General features: G+C 40.3%; 1 protein-coding gene across 3 annotated transcripts in view; it reads right to left on the reverse strand.

The window, feature by feature from the left end:
* Window positions 1-16,577, reverse strand: part of CHRNA5 (cholinergic receptor nicotinic alpha 5 subunit) — a 48,983-nt gene that overhangs the window by 1,580 nt on the left and 30,826 nt on the right. The window contains exons 2-7 of one of the 3 annotated variants that reach the window (XM_027068330.2): window positions 12,412-12,563; window positions 7,079-7,123; window positions 5,864-5,973; window positions 3,196-4,027; window positions 822-851; window positions 144-540 (exon numbers count right to left, since the gene is read on the reverse strand). In XM_027068330.2, the coding sequence (XP_026924131.1) occupies window positions 508-540; window positions 822-851; window positions 3,196-4,027; window positions 5,864-5,973; window positions 7,079-7,123; window positions 12,412-12,563 (1,202 nt within the window). In that variant the 3' untranslated portion in view covers window positions 144-507. Of the gene's footprint in view, window positions 1-143; window positions 852-3,195; window positions 4,028-5,863; window positions 5,974-7,078; window positions 7,124-12,411; window positions 12,564-16,577 lie in introns of those variants that run through there. The other 2 variants (XR_003423390.2, XM_027068332.2) reach the window with 2 other exon arrangements.

Consider the following 16,577-nt stretch of genomic DNA (forward strand, 5'->3'; position numbering starts at 1 on the left):
TGAAATTAATGTTAAGAAGCTACTAGTGCATGTCCACAAGTTACCTATTGTGTGATTTTACAATTGAAGGTAAGCTACAAAAACAGTTAATACAATAATTGTTCAGTTTAAGCATCTAAGAAATAAAGTAAGCTTTAAAGGAATTCCCATTTTTCATTTTTTACAATGTTGGTTATAGAAAAGCAGCATCACATTAAATTGTTATCATACCAAGGAGTTAGCTTATTTAACATAGCAGTATAATATTATGCTAGAGATTAGCTGTTACTCCGTGGATACAGGACAGAAAGAAAGAAATTTAAAATGTGTACCTTTACCAAATGCAGAAAAAGTCCTGAAATCAGTCTTCAAATACAACAGGAACTTTCCAATACAATCAAAAGATGAGCTTCACGTTGATTACGAATTGGTACTGTTTGCCAGGACACCAACATTAGGTTTTCACTAGTACAGTTCAGATAACATTTTGCTGCTATTTTTAGCTCAAATGCTGAGTCAGCTATCACTTCAGTCATGCAGGTAAAATGTTCTCAGGGCAGTCTATTAAGATAAACCAAAGTTAGGAACTGTTAATCTGACAAAGCTTGCTTCAAATTTTAAACACAATTTACATTTTCTAATTTTAAGGGTGCCAGAGGCATAGGTGCCTTTGGTAACTAAATTCCTACGATGACACCACTACGGAAGGATCACTTATTTGCATGTCCAATATGAACCGGTACTATTATATTTGCCCACTTATAAATAACAGGAACGAAAAGCCCAAGAGATCCAACAATTGAAACCAGAAGAAAAGTCCATAGAAACATCCGATCAAGCACCTGTGCTATAAATTTCCAATCTTCAACCACCTGTTGCAATAAAAAAAAAAAAACATTTTAAATACATAATTTAAAATTGTGTAATTACTTTAAGATATTACACACTGAGTCAGAGGCCAGATCACTTTCTGCCTCCCGCTACTGTCTCACAACGTAAGTGACCTTGTACTCAGAGCTCAGGGACAGACACTCCCCTGACAATCTAGAACATAGAGCCTCCACAAGCTTTCAGAGACGCTACACAATCTATTAATGTACTTCTTGACTTGTAATATATTACGAGTGACATTTTTTATAGACTTTTAATAAAATTAGAATATTTATACTACTTGGATATTTTATAATAAACTAAAAAAATCACTTTTATTCATATTACATACAGTTATTTCTGTCATTTTTTCTTGTCCAGCAGTGCTTACTTATTTTAATTTCTAAAGAGAATCCAGCCTGGGATTAATCTCAAGCCAAATTAACAACTGGTTCAGAATGATTACAGGGCGCCTGGGTGGCTCAGTCGGTTAAGTGTCCAACTCTTGATTTCGGCTCATGATCTCACAGTTCATGAAATCTGACAGTGGAAAGCCTGCTTGGGATTCTCTCTCTCTCTCCCCCCCAAAATAACTAAACTTTAAAAAAAAAAAAAAAGGATAATATGCATTAGCTATTAATCTTCTCACCCCACAATGTGCATTATTTAGTTTTGGATTCCCCAGGGGCTATTTTAATCTAAGCTCATGAATTCAGATCTGCTGGTTGGACCTCATTTCACCCCCCGTTTTGCAGCCTAAGCAGGGAGCTAGCTCAGCAGTTCCAAGTGACCTCAAAGAAAGGGCAGGCTGAGACAGGCCCCTGAACACCAGAGGCTCCCCTCACAGGGCCTTCCCTGGCCCCTGCCTTTACGGTGCACGAGGTCCCCCACAAGAACTCTGCCCCCTCAGCTATGAGAGAATGTGGACTTTAGGTAGCTGTCGACACTCTACTGCTTTTCTAAGTACCCCCCTGAAGACAAATACCATTTACTGGCCCTAGGGGGATGAGCCCTGGCCCTTCTGCACAATACTTTGCAGACATTTATTAATCCAGATATTATATAATCCAGATCATTATTTAACTAATATCTACATTTTAAAGACTCCATCGATAGCTTCAGACCTTATATACTAATCACACTACCATGAAATAGAAATTTTACAAATCCACAAACATTTGAAGTCTTCCAGAAATCTGTTATATGTTCTTTCTGTGAGGAGGACTGTAATTTTACCAGATTCACTTTGCTTCCCAAACCTGCCAGAAATTTTTCCATTTAAAAAAGGTTTGGAAATGAAAATTCATACAATTGTAATGGGGACTATTCAAAGCAAATTCAATTATGAAAATACTACTATAGTCCTAGCTTTAAAAATATCACACAGTAGGGGGCATGTGGGTGGCTCAGTGGGTTAAGCCTCAAACTTCAGCTCAAGTCATGACCTCACAGTTCATGGGTTCAAGCCCCGTGTTGGGCTCTGTGCTGACAGCTCAGAGCCTGCTTCAGATCCTCTGTCCCATTCTCTCTCTGTCCCTCCCTGCTCTCTCTCTCTCACTCTCAAAAATAAACATTTTAAAAAAATTTTAATAAAAATATAACGCAATAGAAATACAGTGACAAGATTAAAATTTGACATGTTTTGAAAGAAAATTTAACATCACATTAGTAAAATGTATTCATGTTCAATTCTTACATTGTAAATATTGATCTTAAGCCAATGAGAGTTATTTTTCTATAATAAAGTTTTAAGCAAATTTTTGGTTTTAAGCAAATTAAGAATATTACTAAGCACTATTTCTAACTTTCACATGAACACTTTGACATATGATATATAACATCCAAGAATATCTTACTGCTTTCAATTTCACTGACATTCTCTTATAAATGAACAAGAAAAAGACATATTCTAGAAAAAATACCTTGGCTGAAATTTATAGAGCCTACATTAGGCTCATTTTTTAAAAAATAAAATAGCTTTTGATAAATTATAATGCCCATTGTGCCTACAGATTACAACAGAATTCAGAAACAAAGTTACAGAAGATAGAATTAAAATAATAATGTCAGAGTCAAAAAAACAAATGGCAGTGTTCCTACTCTTTAGAATAGAGTAACAACAGTCGGCACAAGGCAAAGTTGCTAAGGGGAATGGAGAGGTGAGATCTGCATAGATGCCCACTGGCAGATGTTTTAACTGAAACAAATTTTGGTAAAGATCTTCCACCGAACAATGTGTCAGCGTTTCTGGCCCTCAACCTACACTGAGTCTCAAGGGCCATGCTGATTACTCCCAAACTCAGAATGGAAGCGGATGAGCACTTGTAAACACAACATGTCACAAACCTCACGGACGTCATTCTCCTTCATGACGTGTCTTGTAATGTAGCGGATGGAATCAAGCGCAGCTTCCAATGTGTTTCTAGAAGACTCTGGTCTACCACCGCCCTCAGTTTCCTCTTTCTGAGCGAAGTACCTGTCTACGTGACTCCTCATGCACAGCAGTTTGGGAAGCTTGTGGAGAAATACCTTGCGGACCCAAGGTGCCATTGCATCGTGTGTTGAGGAAGAACGATGATGGATATTGATAGCAAAGACGGTCACCATGATTGACAGCGTCACAAAAATCATGGTGAACACCAGATACTCTCCAATCAGAGGTATTACTTTGGAAGACGAGGGTATGATCTCTTCAATAACCAGAAGGAAGACAGTCAGAGAGACCAGGACTGACGTGCAGAGACTGAGCTTCTCACCTTCGTTTGAGGGGAGATAGAAGACAAGCACGGTTAAAAACGAGAGCCCGATACAGGGTATAATAAGGAACAAGGTGTAAAAGAGAGGCAGACGCTTAATTACAAATGAGTAGGTGACATAAGGGTACCAGCAGGAGCCATCCGTTCTGTTTCCTTTGCTTCCCGTTGCACTCACAATCTCCCATTCTCCATTGTCAAAAAAATCTCTCTTGTCCACGTCTTGGTCCTCTAAAATTATATCAACCTGTGATCCGTCGTAAGTCCAAGAACCAAATTTCATGGAGCAGTTTTGGAGATCGAATGGGAAAAACGTGACATCTATTGTGCAAGAACTTTTGTAGTTTGCCGGTGGAGTCCAGGTGACAGTGCCATCATACCTGATGACTGCTTTCGTGCTGGCCCCTTCAAAACGTCCATCTGCACTGAAATAAACACATGCACGTAACAATGCAGAGACTACACAACGCAGGCCTTCACAAGCCTGAGATGAGAGAAAGTCGACACCATGGCATGAGATACTTTTTAAACTATTATGCTTGAGATATACCTGCTATGTGTAGGGGACTCTGTTTTAGGGACATCTTATGTAAATATCCGACTTTACTAGAACTGAACTCCTTCCGCATCTACTCCAGGACTGACAGTCGATCTCTATTTCACAGAATCCTGAGATTTTAGAGGCTGAAAGATTTCCCTTTACATACAAAATATAATTAGGCTATTGAAACAATAAAATATTGGCCAGAACCTGAATCCACATTTCTAGGCTCTCCACACAGTGCTCTTCTCCTCCATCACAAATACTGGACAGTTACTACAGGGGCAGGAAGGAACATTAGCTCTAAGCTGTGCCTCTTGAGTTCTGCCACCATGTGAGCTCCTATACTGGAAAAGTCTAGTAGGAACATAAGATTTCTATAAAATACTGTTTTTTATCTTAAAACTCATGTGACTTTTGCACACTACTCTTTTATACACTCATGTTTATGTAAAAATGTTTTTCAGAGACTGGGGCGCCTCAATGGCTCAAGTCAGTTAAGTGTTGGGCTCTTGATTTCAGCTCAGGTCAGGATCTCCCAATGCACAAGTTCAAGCCCTGCATCGGGCTCTGCACTGACAGTGCAAAGCCTGCTTGGGATTCTCTCTCTCCCTCTCTCTCTGTGCCCCTGCCCCACTCACATGTGTGCGCTCTGTCAAAATAAATAAATAAACTTAAAAAAAAAAATGTTTACTACTACCTAGAGTAAAATGGTGCTCTGGGAAGCTATATCCTGCTACCTTATAGTTTTGTTTCCTCTTTACCTATTGAGAAACATGGAGGAAAAAGGTGTTTAGAGACTAATATTTTTCACACAGCATTTGCTCTGTCTTCATGCCAAATGCCTGCTTGCAAATAATACAAAATGCTTTAGGATAAGCACAAATTCCCAAGATTTACCTTGGGTTTGTCCTAGAAAAAAATGAAACTCACACCCAGAATCATCCTTTCCCCAAGTTAAAAACCATCCTCAAAGTACACCTAGGTAGGGTGCCTATAAAGATGAGTTCACTCAACATTCCTCATCATGGGATAATCTAATATAGTATTTAAGCAAAATTAGAAGGACGCACATTTGAACATAAAGTATGACTTCAACTATTTTTTAAACACCCCCAAAATCTTGAAGGCAATCTGCCAAATATATAGTCTATTAAATAGGAGGATAAATAGGGATGTCGGGCCGCCCTAGTGTGAACCCCACCCTGCCACATGCAAACTGTGCAACCTTGGACAAGGTTATAATGCCCTCACCTGTTGGACAAGGTTATAATGCCCTCACCTGTTTCCTCATCTGTCAGAAATGCCATTTTAAAGGTACTGCTGGGAATCAAATGCATAAAGCAGAAAGGTACCGCACATGCGGCCAGGCACAGAGTAAGTTCTATGTGTGAGCTCGTGCAAATGGCTGCCTCTAATGCTGGAATGAATAATGGGACTGATTATAGGTGACACCCCGCCCCCAATTTTACACCTTTCTAGACTTCCCAAATGTTTTACACGTTTTGGAAAGCAAAGAACACTTTTATGATCAGGAAACAAGACACCAAAAACAGGAGAGGACCCAAAGAACCTATTTGGAGGTTCACAACAGAACACAGATCAAGTCTTTTGATTTTATACGTAAACAATTTTCAGAAGGAAGAAAAATTACTAGTGGCTAATATACAAGCATTTTCTTTTGAAAACATAAAGTAATATTTAGTAAATAAAAACTTACTTATCAAACAAAACAATGTCTGGGGTCCAGAGAGAGTCTGAAGGGACGCGTATAACTTTTATTCCGCCATAGTCGCCAGGGCGCCAGCTTAACTTTACATCTATCCACTCCTGCAGAGCAAAGACAACAGGCTCAGTTTCGATGAAATTGATAGTCATAAGTCATAAAAACTATACTCTTTATGCCAAGTCCAGAAATCCTAGACATAAAATCATCTCTACTCGTCACAGAGAAAATTCACCTCCAAGTCCTTCTTAAGAGTACAGAAGCATAGCCCTGCCCCCGTGTGGTGACTCCAGCCCCGGTCCTCCTGAGACACAGGTGTGCGCCGTGGGTGTGTTCACAGCTCTGTTCAGCACCTCCTCTCACACCAACTGGCCACACCCAGGAGCCAAAGCCATGGGCATCTAAGGTCCAGGTTTAAGGCCTTAAACCTTTTCCATTGTCTTTTCCAGGTGCATTGTCATTGGCTGGACTGGTGCATGCCAGGGGAATTGGATTTATTACATAGTCCACATTTAAACACCTTGTCCACGCTCCACATAGTGACAATTCTGTGATCACGTCAAGTTAGGACTCGCACACCAAGGAAAGCATACAAGCCTTGTAGGAGTTAGAGTCAGGGAACTGGCAGCAGGTACTAAAATTAGGGATGATAAAGAAAGAGCAAAGGGAAGCACATAACAGCAGCTGAGGACAAAGCTATGATGGCATCGAAGAAAAAGCAGTCTCTTCTAAAAAGGGGCTACGAATGTAAAACTAATTCATCGCCCATTCCCATCAGCTCCAAGTAAACACCACAATCTTCACAGAGGCCTAGATGCTCGCTACACCGCTGGCTTGCCACTGCTTCTCTGACCTCATCTACACACCCCTGCTCACCTCTACCCACACCGAATGTGTTCTTCTCCAAGCCTGTCTACTTCCGAGGTACTGTAACAGCTTACCTGTTCCTCTTCCCCAACTCGAATGAAGTTCTTGCCAGCCGGGACTTCTGTCCGTTTTGTTGCCTGTTTCCCCAGTGCCCAGAACAGCGTCTGGCAGACGGCAGCCACTCCAGCATTGCCTGAACGAATACGAGAACCCCACCCACCCTCAACCCTCTGCATCCTGCCAATCCAAAAAGACCACATGCTCGTGTTTCTTTGCGCTGCAAACCCTACAGGCACAACAGCACCCGTAATCAGTCAGGTGCCTTCTGAGCTTCATACACACCTGTTTCAACCAGACATTCGTTGTCATTAACTGATTTTTCTCATCCTGTGAAACAAAAATTTAAATAAGGCTGATTATTTCAAGGACAGAAGCAATACTTCTTCAAATACGAATTTTCACAGTTTTACACAAACATGCCTGTCCATATAGTACCTATATCCTGTTCATAGGTGCAGCTCTCTGGAAACACAGGATCATTTTTCCAGCCTAATTTCACATTATCCCTTTCCAGATGCTCTGAATTTCAGCTGAACCGCCCTGCAGTACACCGCTGGCATTAGATTTAACATTCATACACTCCCACTCTACATCCTGAAATCTAAGATACAATCTAAGAAACAAGCGCGCACATTAGTTTATGTACTTGGCACTAAGAAAGGAAAAGGCTGACAATGAATTTTAAGTTGCCATTAATTATAATACACATCTTGATTTCAGAAGTGCTGAAATGTGGAAGAGTGTGCACATCAGAATGAGAGATACACTGTTTCTGTGCCTTCCTGCAGGACTGTAACTTGCAGTTATGTTCCTCTGCTGAGGCAGGGATTTGAATCTCTGAGGAGCTGCTATGTAGAAAAAAAATACTGGGGCCACTGTCCGGAGTGGCAGCTTCATAAGCTTTCACAGCCTGCTTTTCTAGAAAACTGGGGTCTTTGATATTTGCTACTTACACCTTTCTGTCATTGTATCTTTGCTAAGACCAGTTTTTCACTGAATTCTCAAGGCCTAATTAAAGAGACAGCTCAGGACGCCTGGGGGGCTCAGTCGGTTAAGCGTCTGACTTCGGCTTAGGTCATGATCTCACGGTTCGTGGGTTCAAGCCCCGCGTCGGGCTCTGTGCTGACAGCTCAGAGCCTGGAGCCTGCTTCAGACTCTGTGTCTCCCCTCTCTTTCTTTCTGCCCCTCCCCCACTCATCCCCTCTCTCTCTCTCTCTCTCTCTCTCTCTCTCTCTCTCTCTCTCTGTCAAAAATAAACATTAAAAAATAAAAATTAAAAAAAAAAGATAGCTCTTCCATTACATTTTACTGAAATATCATGGAGCCAATTGGACCAGTACAAGACCATCATGATGACCAAACACAATTCCACCGTGGGCAGGACAGACCCACAGAAGGATGAGGCAATCCCCATAGCCGGGGACAGAGGACAGAGGTTTAGATGGCTCATTCCAAAACACATGAGTGGCCCAGGAGAAAGAAGGAAGACCGAGGAAGCACATCCCTTGAGATAAAGACATCTGTGACATCCCTACATGGGAACAATTACTAGGAAATACAGCATGGCCATCACTCTTACACTGTGGTTCCAAAGGGCAATTGTCCTTGAGTAAAACACTAGAGCTGAAAAGGACCTATAGATCTCATCTAGTTAAATCATTCATTCTGCAAAAAGAAACTAGCCCAATGAGGCAACTTGCCTAAAATCACTCCGCCAATTGGTAGTAGAGCTAATGTTAGACTTCAAAGCTCCTGAGTTTAAACTCTGTGCCACCAGCTCTACTATCTATCCCAAAGGCACACGCCATCCAGAGAAAGTGCTGACCTCTGCATCAGAATATTCCTAGTAGGCAAAAGTTCTAAACAGAGGCATTAACAATTAGGAAAGTTCCGGTATACTTATTACCTGTGACGCTGTAAGGCAATAGGTCATCTTTGAGAAGCTAATGAAAATTATACACCTTTTCCCCAGAAAAATGTGAACACACATAAATTTTGCAAAATGGAGTAGGACCCAGTCAATACTTAGTATCCTCAACAGGAACACAGATACAAGAACAATACCTAAGTTCACAACTGGCCCCAGATGTGAGGGTTAGCCACTACCTTAGGGGATACAGCCTAACTTAAGGTGACCTCAGGTATCTCCCAAGCACCTATAATGTGCTCAGCACAATGCAGGATGCAAAAAAACAAAACCAAAACAAAACCTAGGACGAAGGACAAACGCAGGACTGCACCCAAGAGGACGAGGCACATTAACACAGAGATGTGCCCACACGTAAGTAGAGCAGAAAAGTTTTAGGGGTTTTTTTAAACCCCGAATAGATTTTTTAACCTGACCATAAAACTAGCATCCAACAAGCCAGCCGGCGTGGGGATTTGAGAGACAGAGAGAGTTCGAACATGTAGGAAATAAGGCAGGAATCTGAGCGAACTTTGAGGAGGAGCCCCCAAACATGACCACAAGCCAGAGGGGTAAGAGCTTCGCAGTTAAAGGGACATAAAGCTTCTACTCTCCGTGTCCAGGGCCCTCGCCTCCTCTCCCTCTGCTCTTGTCCTCTTTCTCTCTCATCGTCACTGACGTTACATGTCCTGGGCTCTTCTCACAGGAAGCAACCCATCCCCGACTTCTGTTCTGGGCTCATCCTTCCTTCACCACCTTCTATGAATGTTCCTCAGGGATCAACTTGCCTGCATTCCCTGCTCACTTTAAAACTCCTCAGTCCAATGTTTTCGATGCTCAGCTGGGCCAGGGTCTCCACACTGACACCCTCAGCTCCTCTCTGCCCACAGAGCCAGCACTGACTTTCCAAGGGCCTCAGGAATGTGGCACAATCACCTGCCATCACAGCGGAGAGCACCATCTTCCCTGTCCGACCCCACAGCCACTGATTCCATCTTCCGGATCCGTCACTCTTCTCTTCTAACCACTCAGGCTTCAAAATCTGACGCCTCCCTCGGTGCTCATTGGTCACGACCTGCTCCTGCTTCTGCCTGGCCTTCTAACCAGCCTCCGAAGCTCCTCTCTCTCTCACTCCTCAAAACCACGTATTTAACTGACCTGCAGCCCTTCCTAAAGCACTGCTGTGACCACATCTGTTGCCTGTCACATCTGCCACTCACTCAGCAACTGCCATGTGCCAGGAACCACTCTGGGCTCTGGGACAGAAGCAAGGGATGAAGCTTAGCCTGCTCTGAGGGTGCCATGCCAGGGCACACAGGTGCCAGCAGTGCAAAGGGCTACGTGAACAGAGGAGACTGTCTTAGGAACTCTGGAAAGATTTCACAAAGAGTCAGACAAATAAATTGGGCCTTGAAGGATAAGTGACTTCTTCCAAGAGGTAAAACTCTCCAGTCGAAAAATGGCAGGAGAGAAAGCACAGTGCAGGCCCCTCTACCGCCCGTCAGATGATCCCAGGGAGTGGCCTCCAACAGTGACCTTCTGATCCGAGCAGCTGAACAGAAAGGCTCCCTCTCACTGCTCAGCCTAGATCATACTGCTCCTTGTTACCCTCCTCTCCGCGTGTCCGATCCTACACTCCAGACAAGGCCAGCTCGAGGGCCTCCGCCTGTGTTCTTTAGTGACCTAAATAATCAAAGTCTGAATCCCCAGATTTTTGTGGTATCACAATTTAGTCCTGCAATGTCCTATAGTCACTCCACTTACTTGCTGATAGTCCCAACTGGAAAGACAGGTCTTTGAGAGGGAGCCCCACTCATCCTCCTACTTCCCTATTTGTACTTATATTGAAAATCTCCTAGCAGAGGGTGAAGGACACAACACAGTCCATATTCACGGATCTTTCTGGAGGCAATTAAGGTGACATCATCAACACACTAGACTTTTTAAAATGTATATCTTTTGGGGTGCCTGGCTGGCTCCTTGGTCAGAGCAGATGACTCCAAGCCTCATGTTGGGCATGGAGCTTACTTTAAAAAATAAAAATAAAAAAATAAAAAAGTATATCTTTTGATTCATTAACTGCCTTTCTTAAAGAAAGGAGAAAATCAGACATTTGTGTACAAATATATTCATCATTGTCATTTATAATAGGAAATCCTGGGAATTAACTTCTGCCAACAAGAGAATATTTCAATAAATTATAAATGGGATATCATATAGCCATTAAAATTATATTTGAAGATTATGTAATGACACAGGGAAATGTTCTTCATTTAACAACAGGAGAGAAAATGAGCACTAATACATAGAAGTGTTGGATCACTATATATTGTATACCTGAAACTAGCACTGTATGTTAACTAACTGGAATTAAAATTTTTCAATTTTGGAAAAGGAATTGAAGGGAAAAGATTCTTCATTACGTCTAAATTAATATTCCAATTTTAAAACATACACACAAAGAAAAAACCGGCAAGAGAAACAGCAGAATGTTATCATTAGGCATCTTTGGGTGGTAGAATTGCAGTCAATTTTTATTTCCTTATTTGTATTTACTTGCACTTTCCAAATTCTCTACAAAAATTATGTAGAAAATAAAGGCATGCCTATAAGTGTTATTGTACAATCTTTCTCTCTCTCTCTCTCTCTCTCTCTCTCTCTCTCTCTCTCTCTCACACACACACACACACACACACACACACACACTCACTGTTTTGGGAACTCAGCAGGGAAATAACTATTGACTGACATGATCAGAACAAGAAGGAACTAATTTAACAATTAGCATGAACTTTTTAGTTTAAATAGAAAGGATCTCTTGATAGTCAGAACGAGTTACAAGGGAACTGATACTCCCTGGGGGATGTCATACTGAAAAATCTCTGGTATAGTTTAAGTGTGATATTGAAACAATGATCTGAGATACTTTTTGGTCCTAAAAATCTACAAATCTACTCTTGGACTTTTTCTCTTTAAAATGTTGACTTTTTATCATATCTTTAAACAAATTTAATAAGAAACTTCCATATAAAATGTTTAATATCAGGGCGCCTGGGTGGCTCAGTCGGTTGAGTGACCAACTTCAGCTCAGGTCATGATCTCTCACGGTTTGTGAGTTCGAGCCCCACGTCGGGCTCTGTGCTGACTCTGTGTCTCCCTCTCTCTCTCTGCCCCTCCCCCACTCATGCTCTGTCTCTCTCTCTCAGAAATAAACAAACATTAAAAAAAATAAAATGTTTAATATATTTCAACTTATTAAAAATAAACTTATTACTTGGGGCACCTGGGTGGTTCAGTTGGTCGAGCATCCAACTCCAGCTCAGGTTGTGATCTCACAGTTTGTGGGTTTGAGCCCCACATCAGGCTTTGCAATGACAGTGCAGAGCCTACTTGGGATTCTCTGTCTCCCTCTCTCTCTGCCCCTCCTCTGCTTGTGTGAGCTCTCTCTCAAAAATACATAAATATTTTTTGAAAAATTTTTTAAATTGACCTATTACCAAGTAAATGATTTCTAACATACAATATTATATAAAAAGTGTATTTCTATGTCTATTGAGTAATAATTATCCTTCCCTGCTGAGTTCCTTTAGGAAAATGACTATGTCTCATTCTCCTTTGTAATCTGTGCCTCCCAACAGAGTGCCTAGGCACCCATGATGCTCTCAGGAAGCCTGTATGAAATTGAGTATGTAATGATATGCACACCTACCACATCCACTAATTGAGATATTGCCAGGCCAAACTTTATTTTTATTTTGTCATTCAGGTGTTCCACAGGACGAACCCATCTTTCGTAGTCTTGAAATAAATCCTTTAACAAACTATCTTCATGTTTTGCAACAAAGGATGGTTCAGCTAACCCTGTACAACAAATTTTGAAAAGTTAGTGTATCAACTTCTCTCCCACCAAATACCTCTACTTTAAAAAATGTTTGGCTTTATCAATGAACCAAACTATTATTTAGGTTATTAATGGAGCTCTTAAAATAAAACATTGATACAAATGTTTATGACCAATAAGGGACACTGTGGTTTAGATACATTTCTTAGTTAAATCAGATTACTCACATGGAAGTACACTGAGTTCCTTAGGAAACATTCAGTACTTAATACAGAGTACTGTAATAAAAGATTTTAAGCTTTTAAATAAGTTACCAGGGCTAGAGGGGTTGCTTGTCATAAAATTCCAAACCTAGAAAATAGATATGTTCCAGTAAAGTTCATTTATCAACTGTAAATATAAAATACATAAGCTTTAATTTATATGATTTTAATATACAAACATACAAATACTGAATGAATTATTCAGATTTGTCATACCTTTGTTTGCTATCCATTTGTATAAAATTACCTTAGGACCTAACACTTAAAAGAGAGAGAAACAAAATTTTAAAAATTTTAGATGCCATAGCCAAAGACTGGTTAGATTTATGGGTCACAGTTACGTTCAGACTTCTATGAAGCTTAGTTAAACATCTCTGAAGAAATGAGAGTTTCAGTATTGAATGGGTTGGAGTCTCTGTTAGGATACCTGAGATGTGTGAAATTCAAGCATGACATTGACTCAAGACTCATGATTTTACAAAGAAAAAACATTTACTTGAACCAAAATATCACTGGCTTATTTATCATAAAGTCCACATGCAGGGATTTATAGCTCATTACGGTCCTTCCCCAACCTCAACAAAATGGTCTGACAGAGAATTAGCACTTTCACAGAATCTTCTCTCTTTATTCTAACAGACCATGTTTTCTATGTGCAGCTATCAAAGAGCATCTCATTCCTCCAGCCAGAGGAAATGCCTATTTCTCCATCAGGAATGCAGCTTATTCCTAGAGCTTATGTCTTGCTCCCTTGCTGGGCAATTTAGGATACTTGATTTAATCCCTAAATACCATAGATTTTGCACCATGCCTCCCATAAAAGACTCCTTATGTTAAAATGCACAGCATTGGTGGGGTGCCTGGGTGACTCAGTTGGCTAAGCATCCGACTTTAACTCCAGTCATGATCCCGCGGTCCATGGGTTCGAGCCCCTCCTCAGTGTCAGGCTCTGTGCTGACAGCTCAGAGCCTGGAACCTGCTTCAGATTCTGTGTCTCCCTTTGTCCCTGCCCCTCCTCTGCTCTCACTCTGTCTCTCTCTGTCTCTCAAAAATGAATAAACGTTAAAAAAAAAATTTTTTTTAATGCACAGTGTTGGAGAGATTTCAATTCAACTAGAATGTTTGTATTAGAAAGTCATTCTTTTTAATGTTTAAAAGCCATTAATTTTAGACCTTCATGTTAAAATAGCATCACTGGGGTACCTGGCTGGCTCAGTGGGTACAGCATGTGACTCTTGATCTTGGGGTTCTGAGTTCAAACCCCACTTTGGGTGTGGAGCCTACTTAAAATTTTAAAAAATTTTAAATAAAATAGAATTACTGAAACATTTCTCCTTTCCTAATCCTGTTTAAAAATTTTATGGACTCTGAAAAAAAATTATAGCCTCTGAAGCACCAAAAGTTTGAGGTTGTTTGAAGGATAAAAATAACAAATAATATGTATTTTCATAGCACCTAAGAACCTTTTGCCTTAGGGGAAAAGATACTAGCTTCAATAGCCACTTCAAATCTTGTTTGGAAGAAAGAAGATAGGACATAAATAAATTGATAAATTAATCCCAACATTCTACTAATGATAACCCTTAAGATACTGCCTTGTAAATATCTTCTTAGTACATTCAATATTATAAATGTCATTTTTTAACACAGTTTTACACAAATGGCAGATACTAATGTCTGTGGTATTTTAGCACAAAACCTTAATCATGCATTCAATCGTTAGAGAATTTTCAGCTGGCTCTAAATGTTTTGGGCTTATGCTGCTCATAAACCTCTGAATGTTAAAAAGGAGAGGATCCAATTCATTCCCCTCACTTCAAAACAAGGATATATGACCAAAACTGCCAGGACTAGAGAGCTGGTTGACGGCGGAGCTGGGAAGGGCACCCAGGGCTCCCCTCCGCCTCCTGCTCTTTCCGCCCTAACATCTTCCACCTGTGACAACTCTGTAACAGTGCTTAACTGGTGCTGCACTCTCTGAGAGCTCCAGCCCATACTGATTTTTGCTCATTCCACAAATATTTATTGGGCACGTGCCTCATATTAGGCACTGTGCCAAGTACTGGGAACACATGGATAAACAAAGACAGTAGGAAAGACTGACAAAGTGTATGTGATACTGTATGTAAGCTACATTCTATAGAAACTGAATCAGGGGCCTGGGTGGCTCAGTCAGTTAAGCATCCAACTTTTGGTTTCAGCTCAGGTCATTATCTCACAGTACATGCTTGGAATTCTCTCTCCCTCTCTTTCTCTGCCCCTCTCCCACTCTCTCTCTCTCTCTCTCTCTCTCTCTCTCTCTCTCTCAAAATAAATAAACTTAAAAAAAATTTTTTTAAGAAACTGAATCAAACGGAAATATTCTTTTTAAAAACTTGTTTTGAATAGTTAACATTTGCTCATTCTACTCAAAATAAATGACTTAATTACTTTTGAACCTCGGTTCCTTAGAGTCCCAGGGCATTTCTTTTTCATACTATTTTTGACCAAGATTGTATACTATTTAGCATATACCGCTCTATGCTGTTTTCCAATTATATCACATAAGTCTTGGATCTCCAAAGAAACCAATGTCCTAAAAGGTAAAAATCATTTCTATACTTTAGCATTTCTACAGCCCTAAGTATAATGCTGATCACAATAGTTCCCTTAATACATTTTAGTTTTCCTTCCCTTACTGACTTAAAAAGAGAGAACTAGGAGAAAGTATTTGCAATCATTTATATAAGGGATGTATATCTAGAATAAAGGACCATTACAAACCAATAATAAAAAGACGAAATAACCCAATTTTAAAATGAGTAAGGGATCTGAATAGACATTTTTCCAAAGAGGAACAGCCAGTGAGTATCTGAAAAGATATCCAACACCTTTACCATCAGAAAAATGCAAATCAAAGCTACCATTTCCCACCCAGTAGGAGGGCTGCTGTCAAACACTGAGACAGCAACAAGTGTTGGAGAGGGTGTGGAGACACTGGGACCCTTATACACTCCTGATGGGAATGTAAAATGGTGCAGTTGCTTTGGAAAACATTTGGCAGTTCCTTAAAAAGTTAAATATAGGGTCACAGTACCTAGCAATTCCATTCCTGGTACCCACCCCAGACAAATGAAAACAGCTGTCCACACAAAACGTGTACCCGACTGTTCACAGCATTATTCATAAGAGCCAAAAAGTGGAAACAACCCAAATGTCCATCAAATGATAAATGGATAAAATGTGGAATATCCAATGGAATATTAATTTGCCATTAAAATTAGTGAATTAATGATACACGATACAGGTGAACTTTTTAAGTATTAAGTATTATGCTAAGTAAAAGAAGCCAGTCACAAAGACTATATATTATATTATATGATTCCATTTACATGAACTATCCAGAATAGGCAAAGAGGATGGTTTGGGGGAAGAGGGAGGAAAAAAATGTTCAAATGTCAATTTTGATGACAGTCACACTAGCCTGAATATACTAAAAATCAGTGAATCATGCACTTTAAATAGGTGAACTAAATGGTGTGGGAATTATATATGGATAATGCTGTTACTAAAAAGAGAAACTTACAGCACTTTGGTGGCTCAGCCAGTTAAGTAGCCTACTCTTGATTTTGGTTCAGGTTGTGATCTCACAGTTTGTAAGTTCAAGCCCCACGCCGGGCTCTGCACTGATATCACAGAACTTGCTTTGGATTCTCTCTCTCTGCCCTTTCCCTGCTTGTATTCTCTCTAGATAAATAAATAAACTTTAAATATATATATATATATATATAA

The sequence above is a fragment of the Acinonyx jubatus genome, chromosome B3 (assembly GCF_027475565.1).
Source record: "Acinonyx jubatus isolate Ajub_Pintada_27869175 chromosome B3, VMU_Ajub_asm_v1.0, whole genome shotgun sequence".
Classification (NCBI taxonomy): Eukaryota; Metazoa; Chordata; class Mammalia; order Carnivora; family Felidae; genus Acinonyx; species Acinonyx jubatus.